Source organism: Gekko japonicus, unplaced genomic scaffold (assembly GCF_001447785.1).
Source record: "Gekko japonicus isolate JY-2015 unplaced genomic scaffold, Gekko_japonicus_V1.1 scaffold851, whole genome shotgun sequence".
Lineage (NCBI taxonomy): Eukaryota > Metazoa > Chordata > Lepidosauria > Squamata > Gekkonidae > Gekko > Gekko japonicus.
In genome coordinates this window covers 484,974-504,852 of record NW_015172579.1, presented here as the reverse complement: position 1 = coordinate 504,852, position 19,879 = coordinate 484,974, and the positions used below count along the sequence as shown (strand labels likewise).

General features: G+C 45.8%; 1 protein-coding gene across 1 annotated transcript in view; it reads left to right on the top strand.

The window, feature by feature from the left end:
* The window catches only part of PGBD5 (piggyBac transposable element derived 5), a 49,985-nt gene that overhangs the window by 6,952 nt on the left and 23,154 nt on the right, over window positions 1–19,879 (top strand). Inside the window, exon 2 of the mRNA XM_015421443.1 lies at window positions 9,663–9,797. Coding sequence (XP_015276929.1) covers window positions 9,663–9,797 — 135 coding nt within the window. The remainder of the gene's footprint in view (window positions 1–9,662; window positions 9,798–19,879) is intronic.

Here is a 19,879-nt window from a genome sequence, read left to right as displayed (position 1 = left end):
CTGTGTGGGCCCGAGGGACCCAGCTGTCGGGATCTTTGGGCTTCCCCCGGCCCCAGAGCTCCTGTGCGGGCCCGGGGGACCCGGCTGTGGGGCTCTTCGGGCCTGCCCCTGGCCCCAGCGCTCCTGTGCAGGCCTGGGGAACCCAGCTGCGGGGATCTACGGGCTTTCCCCGGCCCCAGCGCTCCTGTGCGGGCCCGGGGGACCCCGCTGCGGGGCTCTCCGGGCTTCCCCCGGTCCCAGCGCTCCTGTGCAGGCCCAGGGGACCAGGATGCAGGAATCTATGGGCTTCCCCCAGCCCCAGCGTTTCTGCGCACACCCGGGGGACCCGGATGCGGGGCTCTCTGGGCCTGCCCCCCAGCCCCAGCGCTTTGGTGTGGACCTGGGGAACCCGGTGGCGAGGCTCTTTGAGCCTCCCCCTGGCCCCAGCGCTTCAGCGTGGGGAGTTGGGGGTGGTGCTTGCCGCGCCACCATTTGCGCTGGCTGCCGGGCTGCCAGAGCAGTGCTCCGGCCCCAAAAGACCCTGCCAACCTCCATGTGGAGCCTGGCGCCCTCCCAGAATTACAGCTGATCTCCAAACTACAGAGATTAGTTCCCCGGGAGAGAATGGCTGCTTTGGAGGGTGGACTGTAAGGCTACCAACCTCTGTGTGGGGCCTGGAGTTCTCTTGGAATTACACCTGATCTCCAGACTACAGAGATCAGTTCGCCTGGAGAAACTGGACCCTGTGGCATCACACCCTGTGGCTGAGCTTACTCCCTTCCTCAAACTCCACCCCCCAAATCTCCAGGAATCCCCCAACCTGGAGTTGGTAACCCTAGTTGATTGTATGGCATCACATACCTGCTACAAAAGTCTGTGAAGTTATTATTCTGCTTTAAAAGAGCTGAGGGCATGACTGAGTGTGTGGAATGACGAATGACTCATCCAGTCCCCCAAAGTCTGTCAGGGCTCCTTTGCCAGCAGGCGGTGGGGACATTTCTGTGTGATTTCATTTACTTCGTTTATAGTCCAACTTTCTGACTGAGACTCAAAGGGAATTACATGATTAAACAATGCAAACAGGGCAGTGTCATGCATGCTATCAATACTGCAATAAAATGGGATTACAACTTGAGAGCGTAGTGCACTAAAAACAGTATAGAGTAGTAGTGCACTAAAGTGCACTAGAAACAGTATAGAATAAAACAGAATAATACATACAAGCAATGGAACAAAGCTAAATTCCAAGACTAGAAAAACAGTGCAGAGATATAATGCATACAATGAACAGTACAATCAAGAGCGCCCAAAATTTCACAGACGTTAACTGTGACCCTATTCCCTCTATAAAAAGGCCGCCATGAACAACTGAGTTTCATTTATTAAACTGCTTATATCCAGCCTTTTCTCATGGTTCAAGGTGACTTACAAATCATAAATAAAAGTATTACAATTTTTAAAAAACAAAAACTAACCCCCCCATTCCCCCCACCCTAGATATACCTTCAGTTTTATTACATAAGGCCCCGGCAAATAAAATGGTCTTGCAGTGCCTTGCAAAATTTTCAAAAGGCAGCTCCCCCCCCCACCTCCTCAGGGAGTCTGTTCCATAGAGTAGGAGCAACAGTGGAGAAGACAGGGGCACTGATTGATGCCAGTCAGGCTGCCTATGTGGGAGAACCACTAGCAGGTGACAAACTGAGAACATGGGAATTGTGGTGCATGGGCATGTATTCATAGTTTCACTTTCATACCAGATGTGGACTGCATTCCCTTCCTCCCACTATTGTCATGCAGCTCTCATGATTCTCCATGCACCCTTTTAATTTTGGGGGTGTACTGCTCAAGAATAGAGCAATAGTACACTTAAAAAAACATTTGCATAGTACTGCTCCAGAATAATACAATATTTGAATTCTTTGTTAATTGTAGTTGCTGGTAGGTACTAGGTGTCTAATTGCAGTGATCTACATTGAAAAGACTAATTGGCCTACTAGAGCTTGGAGAAAGGGGAAAGAGCTCCTCAGGAACTTTTCTTTTCTTTTTTAACGGTTTATTTAGCATTTTCCTTAAATTACATTTAACATTCGTTTTACATTTTTTCATCCTTGTGAGTCTTTTCTGATTACATTATCAATCCATATATAAAACAGATTCCATCGTTTTTCGTATATCTCCTTATCTTTTCCTTGTAGTCTTAAAGTTAATCTATCCATTTCTGCTAATCCCATCATTTTTTCCATTACATCATTTTCTGAAGGTACTTTCTCATCTTTCCAACCTTTAGCTAACAATATTCTTGCTGCCGTAAGGAAGTATATAATTACATATTTTTCTGTACTATAATACATGTCTGGAATCATATTTAATAAGGCTGTCTCTGGTTTGAAGGGTACCGGCAGACCTATTATTTCTTTTAACATACGAAAAACTTTTTTCCAATATTTTTGTACTCTTTCACACCTCCACCACATATGTATATAAGTGCCAACATTTTTTTTACATTTCCAACAATTCTTATTGGTTCTTTCATAACATTTGGCCATCCTCTCTGGTGTCCAGTGCCACCTGTAGAACATTTTGTATATGTTCTCTTTATAAGGTATTGCCCGCATTAACTTTATTGATTCCCACACTTCAACCCATTGTTCTGGTTCTGGCGTATAGTTTAAATCTTTGGCCCATGTCACCATCGTTCGTTTCACCGTTTCTCCCCTCATATATTCTTCCATCAATAATTTATATAATTTTTGAATGAGCTTATCACTCGAGGACAGCCAAATCTTATCTAGTTCGTTTTTTTCCTTATAAAATCCTTTTTTCTTATCTGTCTTGTATATTGCCTGTAGCTGAGTCTTTTCCCACCATGTAAATTTTATGTTTTGGTTATTCATTTGCTCATCTGATTTCAAATTATTATTTTCGTCTAGCAGCGTCTCGTAACTAATTTTCCTTTTTTCCTCCATCAATGTTGTCATTGTTACAGCTTCCAATGGGGCCACCCATTTAGGTATGTTTATATAATGTCTCAATTTAACTTCCTTCCAAATTTCCATTAGGGCTCCCCTTAAGGTGTGATTCGTAAAGTTCTTAGGTAATTTTCCGTCCTCATACCAAACATATTTATGCCATCCTGTGGCCAAGTTATTTCCTTCAAGAGATAGCAGTCTGGAGTCTTCCAATATTACCCAGTCCCTTATCCACGTCAGGGCCGCGGCCTTATAATACAGGTTCCAATTAGGTACGCCAAATCCTCCTGTTTCTTTTTTATCTTGTAAGTATTTCTTATTAATTCTTGATTTTTTATTATCCCATATAAATTTACAACATATCTTTTCGAAGTCCTTAAAGTATTTAGCTTTCCTTAGGATAGGTATATTTTGTGCCAGGAATAGGAATCTCGGTAGTACATTCATTTTAATGGTCGCAATTCTCCCCATCCATGAAATCTTCATATCTCTCCATCTTTCCAAATCTTGTTTGACTTCCTTTAATAGTTTGTTATAGTTGTCTTCTAGCAAAGTACTGTTCCGATTTGACATTATAATTCCTAAATATTTAATCTTCTTAGTCATTTCCATTCCTGATAAAGATTTGATTTTATCTTTTTGTAATTGTGTGCAATTTTTTGTCAGAATCTTTGTTTTTTTAAAGTTTATTTTCAAGCCCGCCGCTTGTCCATAACTTTTCAAATGCTTGTCTACCCAGCGGAGAAAAACATTTGCCACTGGTATTATCATAATGTAGTAACAAATGACAAATCTTGACCTTGATGGACCAATGGTCTGATTCAGTATAACGTGGCTCCATGTTAACATATGCTTCATATGGAGGAAAACATCATGTGAAAACAAAAACAACCTAGAGTTGCCGAAAAACATCCATGTGGAATTAGACCACCTTAAATTGGACTCAGAAACACATTCTGCAGAGTGGTAGAAGTGGGGGAGTAGAAAGCAGGGGTTTAAGTGGCTTGTTTAAACCCTCCAGTCCTGCTCCCCATCTCTTGGAAGTGTGTCTGAAACACGAACTGAACCACAAACGTACATGAACTGATATGCTGCTTGGAAGCGGGAGGGAGTACAAATGGAGAGTTAAAATAGCTCCATTTAACCCACCGGTTCTGTGCCCCCCCTCAAAACAGCAGGGAGCAGACTGGGAGGGTTTAAATGGCTGGTAGTCATTTAACCCTCCAGTTTTGCTCCCGATGAACACATGAAGCTGCCTTATATTGAATCAGACCCTTGGTCCATCAAGGTCAGTATTGTCTACTCAGACCGGCAGCAGCTCTTCAGGGTCTCAGGCTGAGGTCTTTCACATCACTTCCTATCTGATCCTTTTAACTGGAGATGCTGTGGATTGAACCTGGGACCTTCTGCATGCCAAGCAGATGCTCTATCATTGAGCCACAGCCCATCCCAAAGCTTCAAAATGGGGGGAAGCAAAACCAGAGGGTTAATATGGGGGTGAAGTGCCTCCCAGGGGGGCATTTTACTCCCTCCTTTCCGCTGGCTGCAGCTTTCCCTGCCAGCAGAATGTAAGGGGAGAAGTGCCTCCAGGAGGCAAGCAGCAGAAAGCCAAGGTCAGCAGAAAGGAAGGGGTGAAGTGCCTCCCACAGGGCATTTCCCCCATCCTTTCTGTTGACCACAGATTTCCCTGGCCAGCAGAAAGGAGGGGATGAAGTTCCTCCGAGGGGGCACTTCACCCCCTCCTTTCTTCTGGCCACAGCTTTCTGCTGGACTGCTCCCCATGGGCTCAGCTATTTTGGGGCTGTTTTCTGCAGTCCCTTTAAAGTTTAAAGGGATTGCACAAGGCAGCTTGAAACAGCTGAGTGGCAGGGAATGCCTCCCCGGGGCTAAGCTGTTTTTGTAGCTTTCATGGGGGAACTGAAAGTGACTCAGAGTCGCTTTAACCCCCTGCTTTCTGCTCTATCCATGACCCACCATAAACCACCACGAATTGTTTTAAAATTTTGTGGAAGTTCATGATGGTAGACCCATCACAAACTTCTGTTCACGAACCACGAACAGGGCCTCGTGGTTCGGTTCATACCCATCCATAAGATGGAAGCCACAACCAAGAATGCTTGGGCATGGGCAACTGTTGATACTGTGTGTTCCCTTTTTTGGAGAGTCATGTGTGAATCAGCCCTTAGGAAAATTCCGCAGGGCCTGCAAGATGGAGCTCTTCCACTAGGCCTTCAGTTAGAAGCCACCCCCAACAGCTGGAATGGCAGAGAACCCTGTCCCTGGAGCCATCAGAAACAGCCTGTGCCAGCTGCCCAAAGGAATAGATCTATGGGCTGACCGCTAGGATAAATCTCTAAAGGTTGGCCACCATCATCTAGTAATCTAATAATATTAATCTACTAGTATTATTTAATGTTTAGCACCTTTTAATATTGGAATGTTTTATATGGTTTTAGGATTATTTAAATTGTTTACTAGTGTGTTTTTATTCTTTTATGTAAGCCGCCCTGAGCCAACCTTGGCTGGGAGGGCGGGATATAAATCTGGTAAATAAATAAAGATGATGATGATAATCATTTATGTAATGCTTTTATACAGAAGACATACTTTCAGACAATGGGAAATAATTGTTTATGTATTTATTTTATTATTATATCTTTAGTAGCATAGGAGAGGGCAGGGGTCATTTGGGGAGGGACGCGGGGGGACGCCATCCCCCCGGGTGAGGTGCGGGAGGGCAGGGCCTGGAGCTCCCTGCTGGTGCCCGCTGGAGGTCGCCGCCGGCTGTGGGGAGGACACACTTCCGGTGATGTCAGGGTGTGTGGCATATGCTAATGAGTTATGCTAATGAGTCCCCCTAGCTCTTTTTCTACGAAATGACCCCTGGGAGAGGGTACAATTTGCAGTGTTCCTCAAGCACCAAAATATCTTGGACCATCTCTGTCACTTGGTAATAAGGAAATATGGCCAAGGGGGAAAGCACACAATGGAAAATGGAACATCCTTCATTGCATCAAACCCTGAAGCTACAATTGTACAACATCACTAGAACGAGCAAGCCCCAACCCTTCCTATGTAGATGGTTTGATCCCAAGTTAATGTGATTTGATTAAATCTGTATCTGCTTTAATCATGAGTAAGGGGAGGAGTGCCACATTTTAGAGCAAAAATGGGTGCTGAACTTTTCCTATTCCCCCTGTAGGTTGACTCTGTAGGGGTAAGCTGTTGGTAGGAGAATGGATATGTCACCGCCCCATTTGGTGCCTTTTGTTTGGTAAATCAGACTCCTATCCTGCACTTAACATGTGACTGGGGCCAAGCCAGGTTTAAACAAATCCGTCTTCCTCCCATATTGTTCCTGAGATGCCAAGCTACTGCATCTATTTCCAGCACACACACAGACATCCTTTTTATCTGTATTATTCTTTTTGACTGTTCAGTATTTACTGTTGAAGAATAGAATTGGTGCTCTGAGAATCTGGCCTAACGTCTCTGTTTCCTTGAGTATCAAATAGAGTTTTTGCAGATCAGCACACGTGCATCTCTTATTTTTTAGTTAAATCTGTACATTCTAAGTGCTTTCAGATGGTGCTATAAATTTTTCGTGAGCCATTAAGGCCTCTGTGAATGAACATGCGCACCAGACCCAGAGCTAAAAATGTGTAGACATGGGGATGCTGGGGTGTAGTTATGTTTTAACAATATTCACATTTTTAGAAGCAAGCACCTGTGTCTGGATTTTAAGTTGTTGCCTATAACAACCATGAGGACACTTGCAACCCCCTTCCATTCACAGTGATACAGGAAATGACAGTGCTCTTCTAGGCATCTAGCAATGCGTATGAAGAAGTGCAGTCATAAACTTAGAAACAATTTAGATTCCACTGTGGGAGAGGTTTTTTAATAGACATCAGTGGACGTGGAGTCAGTGTGAAATGATACACCTTTGGGGCTAATAATTGAGAAGAAAATAGCAATTTATATATAAAATATTACAAACTGGGAGTTGTCTATCTGTAGGTTTTAGATGAGCTGTGGTAGTGTCCTTTAATTTGACCTTCTATGAGACTGCAACCTAAACAGCCTGATATTTGAACAGAATATGAGGGTGGGGTTGGCTGCTTCTGTCCTTTCCAGAACTAAATTGGTAATATGGAATGGGGGTGCCTTCTGGAGATGAGAAGAAGAAGAGTTGGTTTTTATACCCTGCTTTACCTGAAGGAGTCTCAAAGCAGCTTACAATCTTCTCACCTTTCTCTTCCCACCACAGACACCTTGTGACATAGGTGGGGCTAAGAGAGGTCCGAGAGAACTGTGACTGGCCCAAGGTCACCCAGCAGGCTTCATGTGGAGGAATGGGGGATCAAACCTGGTTCTCCAGATTAGAGTCTGCCGCTCTTATCCATTAGACCCTGCTGACTCTCTTCTGCCATTATTATTCCCTTTCCTAGCCTCTTAATGATAGTTTTATTATGGCATTGTAACACAAACAGCTGTAAATGGGGTTGCTAACTCTGGGTTAGAAACTTCCTGGAGATTTTGGTGGTGGAGCCTGAAGAGGTCAGGGTATGGGGAGGGGAAGGATTTCAGTGGATATAATGCCATGGAGTCCACCCTCCAAATTAGCCATTTTTTTCAGGAAACTAATCTCTATAGTCTAGAGACCAGCTGTAATTCCTGGAGATCTCCAGGTACTACCTGGGGGTTGGCAACCACAGCTGTAAAGCAGAGAAGAGCCACTTCAAACAGAGAAAGAATGGGCAGGTTGAATTTGCTAAGCTTTGGCTCCATTTGCCATTCTTTGCAATTCCTCTGTATACCATATGTGTGGTACTTTCCAGGGAATCACATCAACCAGGAATGCTACATTTGCTGTAGTTCTCAGCATCTCTCAGTGCAACACTTGTTATTAACAGAACAAAGTTTGAGTCCAGTGGTACCTTCAAGACCAACAAAGTTTTATTCACGGTATAAGCTTTCGTGTGCAAGCACACTTCCTCAGATACAGTGGAACAGAACCTCCTCAACTATTACTTATAGGGGGTGGGGTAGGGGTTGTTGTCAAGAAGGGCTTGTTAACAGTAGTATTTGGCTGCTTTTGCTGGAACTGCATCTCAGGAAGTAAGGGGAAAGTGAGGGACACGTTTCTGATGGTGAGGGGCCTGATCCATACTAGACCCAATTCTGAGCCCAAAGGGTGCTTGACAAAATAATCCACATTATAATTAGGGGTGTGCAAAAGAAAAAAGTCATCCCCTCACCAAAGTTACTTTTTTCCCACCATAGAGAACAATGGAAGGGATAGGGGCAACCTGTTTGAGGGCCCGTAGAATTAGACCCCCTGGTCCAATGTTCTTCAAACTTGTTTGGTATCTTGGGGAGAGGCTCCAGCAGCTACCCTGTGCGTTTGGAGCCTCTCCCTCAAACCCCCTCCCTTCCAGCCCCCAGAATATACCCTATGTTTTCGCCATTGACTTCAATGGCCCATAGGATATAATGGGGCCGAATTGCTGCCGAAATTCAGCGGCAATTCGGCGGCAAGCCGATTCAGATCAGAGAATCTGAATCAGCCTGCAGCAGCCCAAAAGGGGTCAGAATGGGCCATTTTCAGGGGTGCATTCGGTTCGTACGAATGCATATCCCTAATTACAATCCACCTATAACCAGTTTTAAGTGACATGATTGATTCCAGCCCCCTGGAATAGATATGGATTGCAAATCAAAATTATAGCCAAAAAGATTATATCCGTTTTCTGCTTTGAAATTTTCTCCCCACTATTAACATGTTTAGAATAATTGTAGTGCTGAATCCTGTGATGCATTGTATAACTAGCTGCCATGAGAGATGCTTTCCAGTGCTGAATCCTGTGATGCATTGTATAGTATAACTAGCTGCCATGAGAGATGCTTTCCAAAACAGATACATATTTCAAATGAGTAACTTTTTGTTTTGAAAGTTCTACTGTCATGCTATTGGGCAGCCGGAGAAGTGGAACAAAGCTGGCAAGAACCAACATGAAGTTAGCCAAGGATAGACATTGTAGAGGGAATTGAAATTACCAAGGGGGGTGCCCTCTGGAGAGGACAGGCTCATAAGCAAGCTGTTCCTTGTTCCACTTGCAGTCTACAGGTCTATGCATGTTTAAGAAAACATATTGTGAGTGCTAATGCCAATTCAGGTGTAAGCAACAGCTTTAGAAGACAATAATGAGTGCTCCAGAGACCACAAGGGTGTTCCATGATAAAGGCAGATGTGAGCATTGAATGTGTCTATATATTTTGCTACAATGGCTATTAAATGTTCCCCTAAAGACATATGTTCCAAAATTAGTGGGGATTTAGATTACCTGTAGAGTCTGAATAGTACATTTTTTTGGAAATCTATTCCAAGCTTGTTTGTTGGGTTTTAGTACCATCACCATCAAATTTAAGATGGCTTGACTCTCCAAACCAAGGGAGAGCAGATTTTATTTTGTTTCTTTAATTTAATCTGAGTCTTAACTTCCTTGCAAGAACCCCAGCACAGCATATACGCAGTGATCCCATTTTATTCTTGACAACCCAGTGAGTTAGGTTTAACTGAAACTAGCCCAAGGTCATTTGGCAAGTTTCATGGCGAAGTGTGGGTTACCAAATTCCAAAGTCTCGTCAATATACCACTCTTATTTTAGAGGCATGAAAGGCACTGGCTAATGCTACGTAATGTTATTGCAGGTGCTCCATGAACCTCTGATTGATGAAGACCCAATTTTTATTGCCACTTGTACAGAGCGAGAGTCACGCAAGAGGAAAAAGCGGAAATTCAGTCTCTGGGTACGGCAGTGCTCATCAACTGGGTTTATTTGTCAGGTAAGACCCAACGGCATGTGATTTGGTCTTTGCCCGCTTATAAGCAGCTGGACAGAGAATAATCTGAATTTGACTTTGGGACAATTTCCAGCATAGGTTAGCACATGGGATAATCTCTGACTGCAAAGAAAAAATCCTCACTCCCAAATCTGAGCATGCACGATCCCTGCCCAGTTGAAACTTGCCCAAGAGCTTTAATAAGAGAGAAATGTTTTTGTGCACATGCTCTGCATGAATTATTTGTAAAAGTTTTTATTTTCTATATAACGAAAGAAAACATAATTTCAAATATAACAGGAGGAATGTAGCCAAACCCAAACAACATGCAATAGCATGTTAAAAGTCCTCCGTACATTAGAAGCCTCTGCCTCCAATTGCCCATGTCTGTTAAACTTTTAGATCTCAGAAAATAAGCCAGTCTAACAATACTTAAGTAATCCTTTGGTTTGTCTAACCATTATTCCTCTCGGTTATGAGATGTGGACTTCTTCCAAAGGCGTGCAAAGACCATGTGTGCAGCAATAAGGGCATATAGAACTAATGTTTTGCCCAGAACTTCCCTGGCATAGATCAAGGGTAAGCAAAACAGAACCATCTGTTAAAAAAGAAAAGCTCTGTGACATTTCCACCACAAAACGTCATCTTCCTTTTGCTCCAGTAGTCTTCCCAAGCAAAACAACTGTTGAATGGAGGAATACTGTACCCAAATGGTCACAACTTTAGTGAAAGCCTCACTCCATTCTGAGGTCGCAGCGATATTCAGATACAGTACAGATGACTACAGTTTAGGTGGAAGGGATAGTGGATGGAAGGGTTAGATGCTCTGTGGAGTAGGTCCATTGGTATTTGTACTAGAACAGAGACGCAGAGAGAGAAAATGGGGATATGGTTGAACAACAAAAGAAAAAAAAGGGCCTGTGTCTCTTTTCCTTTGCAAGAACGGAGGTTTGTAGTGAGTCTAGAAAATATGTTTCCAGGTCTTTTGAACAAAGGCAACTTTGAGTTCTTTTTGTGTGTGCGCGCGCAAGTACTGTGTGTGTGTTTGCATGTGCTTGTGTGCCTGGAAGTCATGGTGACTTCTGGAGACCCTCTAAGGGGGCTTGGACATATCATAGAGGTGGCTTGATATTGTCTGCCTCTGCATCCTGGCCCTGGTATTCCTTGGAGGTCTCCCTTCCAAGTTCTTGCCAGGGGCGGCCCTGCTTAGCTTCTGAGATCTGACAAGATTGGGCTTGCCTGGATTATCCAGGTCAGGGCAGCAACTCTGAGTTCTGATGGCCTGTCCCAGGGGTCCCCATAGCCAGCTTCATTCATTAGTGTTCCTTTAATGCTGGAACCCCTGGAATCACATGGGACGGACATAGTGCAGTTACTTCCCATGCCAGCATCACTCACCTCTCACCGGTATGGGAAATACCACGTGGCCAGCTCCTTCCACATGATCTTAGGGCTCTTTTGTGGGATGGGAAGAAGTCACACTCTGGCAGTTCCAATGTCACTTAGACAATATGAGAATTTGTTCTTTGCCTGAGAAGAGGCCCCCTTTGCCTGTATGGACTGGTAAAGAGAAAAGCCCACAGATCGCAAAACAAAACTGTTAAGGATGTAGACATGCTGGAGAGATTCCACATGCCCTACTGAGCTCTAAATATGATTTATTTTCTGCCCTCAGCCCATCTCTATTAACATACATCTTCAAGCTGTCAGAGTCAATGAAAATGGATGACTCTTGACACATCACAGGATCAAGCTCAGGAGTTTGAATAAAATAATGAAATTGACACTTGTGTTTGACTCTGCATCCAAATAGCTTCCAAAATAATCTTGGGAGACTTTGATGTCCATACACATTTTGACAGCTCTGCCTTCCTATTGTAAAAGGTCAGGTGAGAAAGGATTTAAAGAAGTTGTGAAAATGAACACTTCCAAGTGTGAAGCCATCAATATCACAAGCTGCAAGAACAGATGTGAAATTTCTCCCCCCCCAGTGACTATAGACTTAAATACTGCACTCAGACTTATGCTGAGACTTCCACAGTGCCTTTATACAAAGGCCATGTAGAAGTCAACCACTTATTTGGAGGATGCCTGCTGCTCCTTGGAGAAGGAAAACAGTAATTTACTCCATGTACCAAAAAAAGAGTTTAGCTGATTCTAAATGATTAGTTCCTAAAAGGGATAATTGATCCAAATGAGAGAAAATGATGGTCTCTCTGTCGTGCCCATGTAATTGCATATGCCCAACAAAATTATTTGTGCAAATAAAGGCTAGTGCAAAAAAGCTCACAAACCATTTATGACAAAGACCTTTAGTAAGAAACCTGTGCTGTGTATTCTCAGCAGTAGTGTTCACAACAAATGCTGTATCAAAGGCATGTAACTCCTTCCTTTCAGAAGGAATAAGAGAGAAGTTAGGGAGAGGGGCCATTGTTTTCATGGTAGAGCACATGTTTTGTCAAGGTCGCTCTGTCAGGCCCTGGAGTGCCTTCAAGGGTCGCCCCTCCGGTGGCCATGACGCCCTCCTTCTGTTTGGGCCGTAAATACGTCTGGATTCGATGAACTGCTGGGGAGGGCGCTACGGAGGCAACCAGAGAGCAAGTTGAAAGAGCTTAGGAGGAAGCAGGGCCTCGGGGTGCACATCAGAGTGGTTACTCCACCGCTCTTGACCCCCCCCCGAGGGTTAACTGATTCCTCGCAATGCGTACTCTCTCTCGGTCTGCGATGTCCCCTTCTGGTTCCTCCCTGGCCCGCTTTTCCCTGCTCTTTTATTCCCTCTCTTGTTATCCACACCGCCATCCTTGCCAGCCCTGCCCCTCTCTAAGAGGAGTAACGCCGGCCTCCTCGCCTCCAGCTCTGCCCCTGGGGCATTGATGCTTCGTTCCGGCTTCTCAGCGTGGCTCCTGCTGCTCCTTCCTGGTTCTCTGGGTCTCCGCACCTCGCTCCCCCCTCCCCGGCCCTGGTACGCGGCTCTGCTCCATGGCCTCCAACACGCCCCGGCAGCCCAGCTTCTTCTGACGCAGTCTCTCACTGGCGGAGCAACGGCCCTTCGCCCATGCACTCCACCACTGCAACTCAGCTTCTCCCCAGCTCCCCAGCTCCAGCTCCTGTCGGTCCTCCTCCTCTCCTCCCATGGCGTCCAGTGAGTGCAAGGGCCTATCTTGTCGGTGTTGGGGTTTTGGGGGGCTTTGCCTCTTCCTTGGCCCTACATCCTGGTCAGCCCTGGGACATGCTCGCCTCCTTCCCAGCTTCCCTGCCTGTGGCCGTGGTGTCTTGGCATTTCCTGCAGGCGAGGCGGCCCTGAGAGTGAGGTCGGGGTTAAGGGAAGCATGTCAACGAGGCCTCAGTGTGACAGGAGACAGGGTTTAGTGTCACCCTGGTGTTCCCTCTGTTGGCAGGGTACATGGCTTCAGACCCAGCCGGGTCCCAAGAGGCATGTCCTTAGCTGAGCGTGCTCTCTCTCTCTCTACCTCAGCTATCACCACGTTCCTTAGCCAGTCCGTGCTACTCCTCCTCGGCATCTCCTCCTTTTATTCCCCATTCCCAGTGCCACCCCTCGACCCTGCCAGCCCGTCCGCCTTCCCAGCCCCGCCCTCCTTCAAGAGCCTTGACTTTTCTCCCTGTCGAGGGCGTGTCAGTGCGGGTGTTGCTGGCTACATCGGGGATCCTTTCCGAAGGTTTCTCCGCCTCCGGGCCGTTGTCTTCCCCAGGGCTTTCCTGATGTGCTGGGTCTTGTGGTCAATCTTGGTCAGCTGGCTGCCCTCCACTCCGTATCTTCCCTGTCAACTCCTCTTCCTTGTGCCACCCCGCCAAGAATCTTCGGGAGTCTCTCAACTGCTTGTGGGTCCGGGGCTGCTGCTCTGTCCTCCCGACCGGGAGAGGGGGGTGCTGGGGATCACAGGAGGTGGGGGCTGTGGCCGGAGTCCCGGGACCAGGACATGCTTTTCATGCAAGTCTTTGTCTCTGGCATCTCCAGTTAAAAGATGCAAAGTACCTGGTGTTGAGAAAGACTTTTCTCTGCCTGAGACCCTGGAAGACCATTACCAGAGTAGACAATACTGCCTAGATGGACCAATATGGCTTGACTATGGGTAGCCGCCTTACACTGAGTGAGGCCATATCACTACCTCTCATTTCATATGTAACCTAAACTCATTTTGGAATCTCTATGTCAGGGGCTGGGGCGCAGGCAGAGGGAGTCTGAGTTCAGTCTGAGGTTGAAGCCGAGCAGGAGTAGAGCAGGAGCCAATAGCGAAAGTCCAACACCCAAACCAGGAGTGGAGTCGTTCAGAGCCGAGGTCAGAAAGCCAAGAGTTCAGAGCAGGGGTGGAGTCCGGAAACTAGGACGAGGTGGGTGCAAGAGCATCATGAGATTGACTAGTTGCTTTCACAAAGAAGCTGGCCTAAAGCAGGGAGCTAAATACCCCTGTGCTGCTGTTTCCAATTAGTGCTTGGCGTGAGCGGCCAAGCGTCTGTTAAAACTCAGGGCTGAAGGACCGTCTGCCCCGCAAGCAAGCTTCCTGCTGCTGAGACGCCAAGTACTAGTGGAGTCGGTCCCTTAAGTGAGCAACCCACGGAGGCAAGGGGGGGGGGCTGTCTGTTCGTAGTTGTTCCTCATCAGCTGTTACTGATGCGGGATGGCAAACTGTCAGTTTCTGGAGCTTCAGCGGGGCCAGGTGTGGGTTCTGCTGAAGCCGTCAGCTCCCCCTCGCCACAGCCTATGACACTCTACTCTGGATCCTCAGTGGCTAGAAGGGATTTCCTTCAGTGGTACACAAGTTCTTCATCTCCCTCTTCTGCCACAGCCCTTAAAGCCCCCCCAAAAATGTTGCAGTTGAGAGAGAGGAGACCCCCACTTCCAGGAACAACATGGGGGGGGGGAGTCAGTCTACAGCGGAAGGGGAGAACTGGTAAAAAATTCCTGCTCCTTCTGTTTGCAGAAATCCTCCAATGGTAGAGTTTGAAAGCCCCTGGTGGAACTTTCACATGAACTAATGAGTAGTTCTAAAAACCACCTGTGATATCCAGTGATATTTGAATCCGTTCTCGAAGTTAAAGGCAGATAGGGGGGGGAATCATTAGTTGGCAAGATATTCCTATTTCAGACACAAGCTAAAGTAGAGAGCACACAGTGTTGTGAAGCTTTCCACATGCTTTCCACACATCAGTCTTAGCAAATTTTATACATAAGGACATTATCTGTTGCCTTCTCTTGTCAAGAGAAAAATAATCCAATAATTGCTGATTTGCATATGTATTTGATATATTGTTCCTTATGCTCATCTCATAGGGTCCTGAAGTTGTTTCTAATCATAATAATTGCAAAAATAATCTATCAATAAAAGCAGAACTATATAAACCAACAACAAGCAGCAACATCCAAATAAAACTTTAATACCACACTCTCATTAAAAATATGTAACAGCAGAACTGATTGTCAGCAGTACGATCAACAGTAAAACCAGAGCAGAAAAGGAGGAAATTTGGTTGCCTGAGGGCAGAGACACAAAATGATCATCTATAATAATTGTTTTCCGATAATAACAAGTGTCACCACAATCAACCACAGAATCAACAAAATGATCAAAACCTTGGGGGGGGGGGGAATGTCAACTATAACTTGCTCCAGGCACCTTTCTTCCTGATACATTTTGAACCAGCTGAAGTTTCAAAAACAGATTGCAGTCATTGTACCTTAACTCACAGTAATCTAACCTGGATGTGGTTATAGCATAGATAACTCTGCCTTGAAAATACCATTTTTCCCCTAAAGAAAGACCACAGCTGATCTGAAGTGGCTTAATCATGCTGTAGACAAGATATAAGACTGCATCTGCAGACATAAATCTAATAGCCCCCCCCTGCTCCTTTATGGGGAATGCAACCTTATCCAGAACAGGATGACTTCACAGTCCTTGATTAGCTACATTACTGAGCAATAACCCCTCAGTTTTGTCTAGACTGAACTTCAGTTTATTGGTTCTCATCCAAACATCACTGCCTCCAGTTGCTTGTTCAAGGTATTACTTGCCTCATCTGACTCAGCTAACAAAAGAGAGATTGAGCTGAGTGACATCAGTATTGTATATTGATGAAATTTCAGTCCAGATTTCTGGACAACATCTTCTTGTGTGTAGGACAAGAACCATGTAGGACTTCACAGCATGACAGGTGAGCAGCTGTCATCCAGTAGCACTTTCGGGTACTCATCAAGGCCCAGGCCCACAGGAGTGCAGTGCCATTAAAATCTCTCATTCAGAAGGATGCCATGATCAGTGGTCAAAAATCAGCTGGTGATGGATCAAGATAACCACTTATCCAAGAGAGCACCTTGCTCAAGAAGGCGATATCTGCCAATGGGGTGGCTTCTTGAGGATGGGTTTCATGACCACCACCTTCAAGGGACTGTTCCCTCCTTCAAAGAAGTATTCACCTGGACCTAAATGAGGAAATCCTTTCTGACTAGATGTAATAAGCCATGATGGGCAAGGGTCAACCACCCATGTATACATTTGCACATTAATATGTTCTGGGATAGCCCCATAGTTATCAAGGTAGCCAGGGATCCTTCGACTAGACAAGGAGGCTTGTGTAAGGATTTTAGTCCACTACTACCAAAAATCAAGGTAACCTCAACACCAGACCCAAGACCACTTTAAGTAGTTCGGTTAGGGAGACTGTTCAGCAATAGAGGACCGATAGAATCTGGTCCAAGTGCCAAATACCAGCCCCAAAGGTGACGTGATTATGATACACCATGTCAATTCACCCTCCTTGCTGAGTCTAGGCTAGAGTTGCCAGCCCCCAGGTGGGGTCTGGAGATCTCGTGGAATCACAACTGATCTTCAGACTACAATTTCCCTGGAAAAAATGGCTACTTTGAAGGGTGGACTCTATGGCATGATACCCCAACTAAGGTCCCTCCCTCCCCAAACCCTGCTCTCCTCAGGCTCTGCCCCCAAATCTCCAGGAATTTTCCAACTCAAAGTTGGCAATCCTAGGCTGATGTTGGCCTAAATAACCTAATGGCCAGGGCTGAGAGAGATTAATCTCTCCTCCCACCCCTTCATTTACTCAGTGATGTATAGAAGATAATCCTTTTCATCCAGGATTAAATTTTGGATGACAGATGTTCTTCCATAGGCTGACCTTGCATTCAGCAAGTGCACGTACAGAGCTGAGAGTGATGTGGCTAACAGGGTATTGCTGGTTAAGAGCAGGACAGTTATAAAGGCAGAAACACTATTTTATTGCTCCCATACCTACCATTACCTGACCTGTCTCCTTCCATCATCATATATCCCCTTGCCAGTAACTGAACAAATTGTGCAATGCCCCCTACTACATATTTTTAAATCCCAAGCACACACCAAATCTGTCTGCTGCCCCACCCCCCAAAGAACAGAATACTGTCTCTTACTTGGAATTCATACACAAAGCTGGTAAACACCTGATTGAGTACAACCACTAGAAAGCAACATCAGGGGGAGGTCATGGCCTCTATACCCTATTTGTTGGCCCTACAGGCCAGCAATGAAACAAACCAAAATAATGAAAGCACATAGAAACTAATCCTTGCTCTCATTTAGTTCCCAAAGTAGCAACCCAAAAGGGGGGAGGGGAAATCCCCTTGTCTTTGGGGCAAACTGCTTGTGGCAGTTCCAGGTGGTCAGCCACATTGGTCTGAAGCAGTAGAACAAATTCAGAGTCCACTGGCACCCTTAAGACCAATGAAGGTTTATTCAAGGTATGAGCTTTCGTGTGCATGCACACTTTTCCAAATACATTGAAATGGAAGGTAAGTAGGGTTCCGAAGTCTGAGCGGCGCTGGAGCGGGGGACTCCAGCGCCACTCAAGGAGTGCGTGCATGTGTGCAAAGTGCACGCACACCGCAACCACATCACCCGGAAGTGATGCGACCACGCTGGGCACGCTGGGGGCTGGGCCATGACCATCCGAGGGGAAACCATAGAGTTTTCCCTCGGATGACCGTGGCCCCACCCCCAGCGTGCCCGGCGTGGTCGTAGCAGCCAGTCCATAATTTTATGTGGCAAAAGCCTACTATGAATTAGCTGGCATTTGCTCTCTGTTTCGCATTGTTGGCCGATAGCTCTCTCCCTGAAAACACCCCTGATGGCAGAACATTAAAGCGTGCAAGGATGTACCTCAAAATAACAAGAGTTTGCCTAAAAACTAGAGTGTCACCCCCCAACACCGGCAATGCAATGACGTCACTACCGGGTGACGTCATCATGCTGGCGATGCTGACGTGAGGTGTGTGTTCAGCAGTTCCCAAAATTGGGGGAAACCCCACCCCAGCCAGGGGTGGTAACCCTACTGCTGATGGTTGGCACTCTGAGTCCCATGTCATGATTTGCATGTACAGAAATATATAAAATGCCCATTGAAGAATTTTTTAAAAAGAGCCTGGAAGTCAATAGTAAGCATAGGACCTGAACCTAGGAGCCAGCATGGTTTAGTGGTTAAGAGCAATGAACTCTAATTTGGACAATTGGGTTTGATTCCCCTCTCTTCTACACAGAGCCTACTAAGTGACCTCGGACCAGTCACAGTTCTCTTAGAACTCTCTCATCCCCACCTACCTCACAAGGTTCTTGTTGTGAGGAGAGGAAGGGAAGGTGAGGGGATGCATGTCGATGTTAAATAACATCGGGGAGAGAGGTGATCCTTGAGGGATGCCACATTCCAGCTAATGTTGTATGCTGCATACAAGATTCTCAATAAATAAGAGTTACTTTAGAAACCGTCGTCCTTGAAACTACAGGGTCTCTGCCAGTTTCATCCCCTTCCCTTATGAGTCCTGCACTCATATTTTCTCCAACACTTCTTAAACAAACTCCATTTACATAATTCGTAAACCTGAGTCAGTTATAAAGAGTCACTGCTGCTCTTGAAAATGTCAGACTTGAACAAAATTGGCAAGGCATTCCATTAGAATGGGGATGACTTTGACTGTCCTCACGTCATGAATAAACTTATTTGTTCCTAATGAAGTCCTAATTGATTTACTAGCTGTGCTAGACAGAGCCTGGGGTGAATGTGCTTTTCAAGGGCAGAGTTGACGGAGACTTATCCATCTGTCCCTTTTATGATCATCAGAGGACTTGGTCGTCAAATATACTGAAGTTTGGTATGGAGACTTGCTATTTTGGATGTTTCAGCACCTTGCCTCCCCCATCAGGTTATATACTTGACATCATATGCATTTGTATCCTGTCCATCTATGTGTACAGATTCCCAGCCGGGCAAATAGCTGTTCCCTGGGACCATTTCAGGTAGGGAACACAGCCCTCTTTCACTGTGTCCTGTGGTCCCAATCCAAATCAGACTCAGGCATACCTGGGAAGCATGGAACCAACAGACCATATCTGTAATGGTACCTGAGTAGTTAGACTCAATAAGAACCTAAGGTTTCAACAGACAAAGCCTAATCCCTTCCATTGGTATTCTGTGCTTTGGTCTGGAGAAAGTTACAGCAGCTTCTCTTCTCCTCCACTCCGTTCTCACAATAACCCCGTGAGGTAGTGTTGCCCTGCAAGGCGCTTATAGTGCTCCTGTGGACTCTGCAATAACTGGACTGTGCAGTAAATGTGCAAAAGGAATGGACTGTGTGGTGACCCTAAGCTGATGCCAACTGCAGACACGCATCCAGCAGAGGAAAATCTTCTCCTGAGATCATGTTCCAATGGTTCCTGGGGTTACCTGTGATCTCTTACCCGCAGCGCAGCAGGAAGAGAACCAAGCTCCCTAGCCACGGGAAGCACAGTAAAGCCAGTAACCGTTTTCTGTTTAAACAGACATCATGCCAAGCCATGAGACCAGAGATCCTGAACAAAGACTCCATGAGCTAGCATCTTCTTTGACACGCAGGGGCCTCCCCCCCACACACACCTTCGCCTAACATTGCACATAGGCGATCCAGCATGACAAAGGATCCACAGCCATGAGAGGATTAGAAGGCTGACACATACCAGCTAAACCCATCACCTGGAGCCATCAACGGACCATTAATAACAATGACTCTGGCCGCCTCAGCCATTGTTCTCAAAGGTGCCACTGTTAAG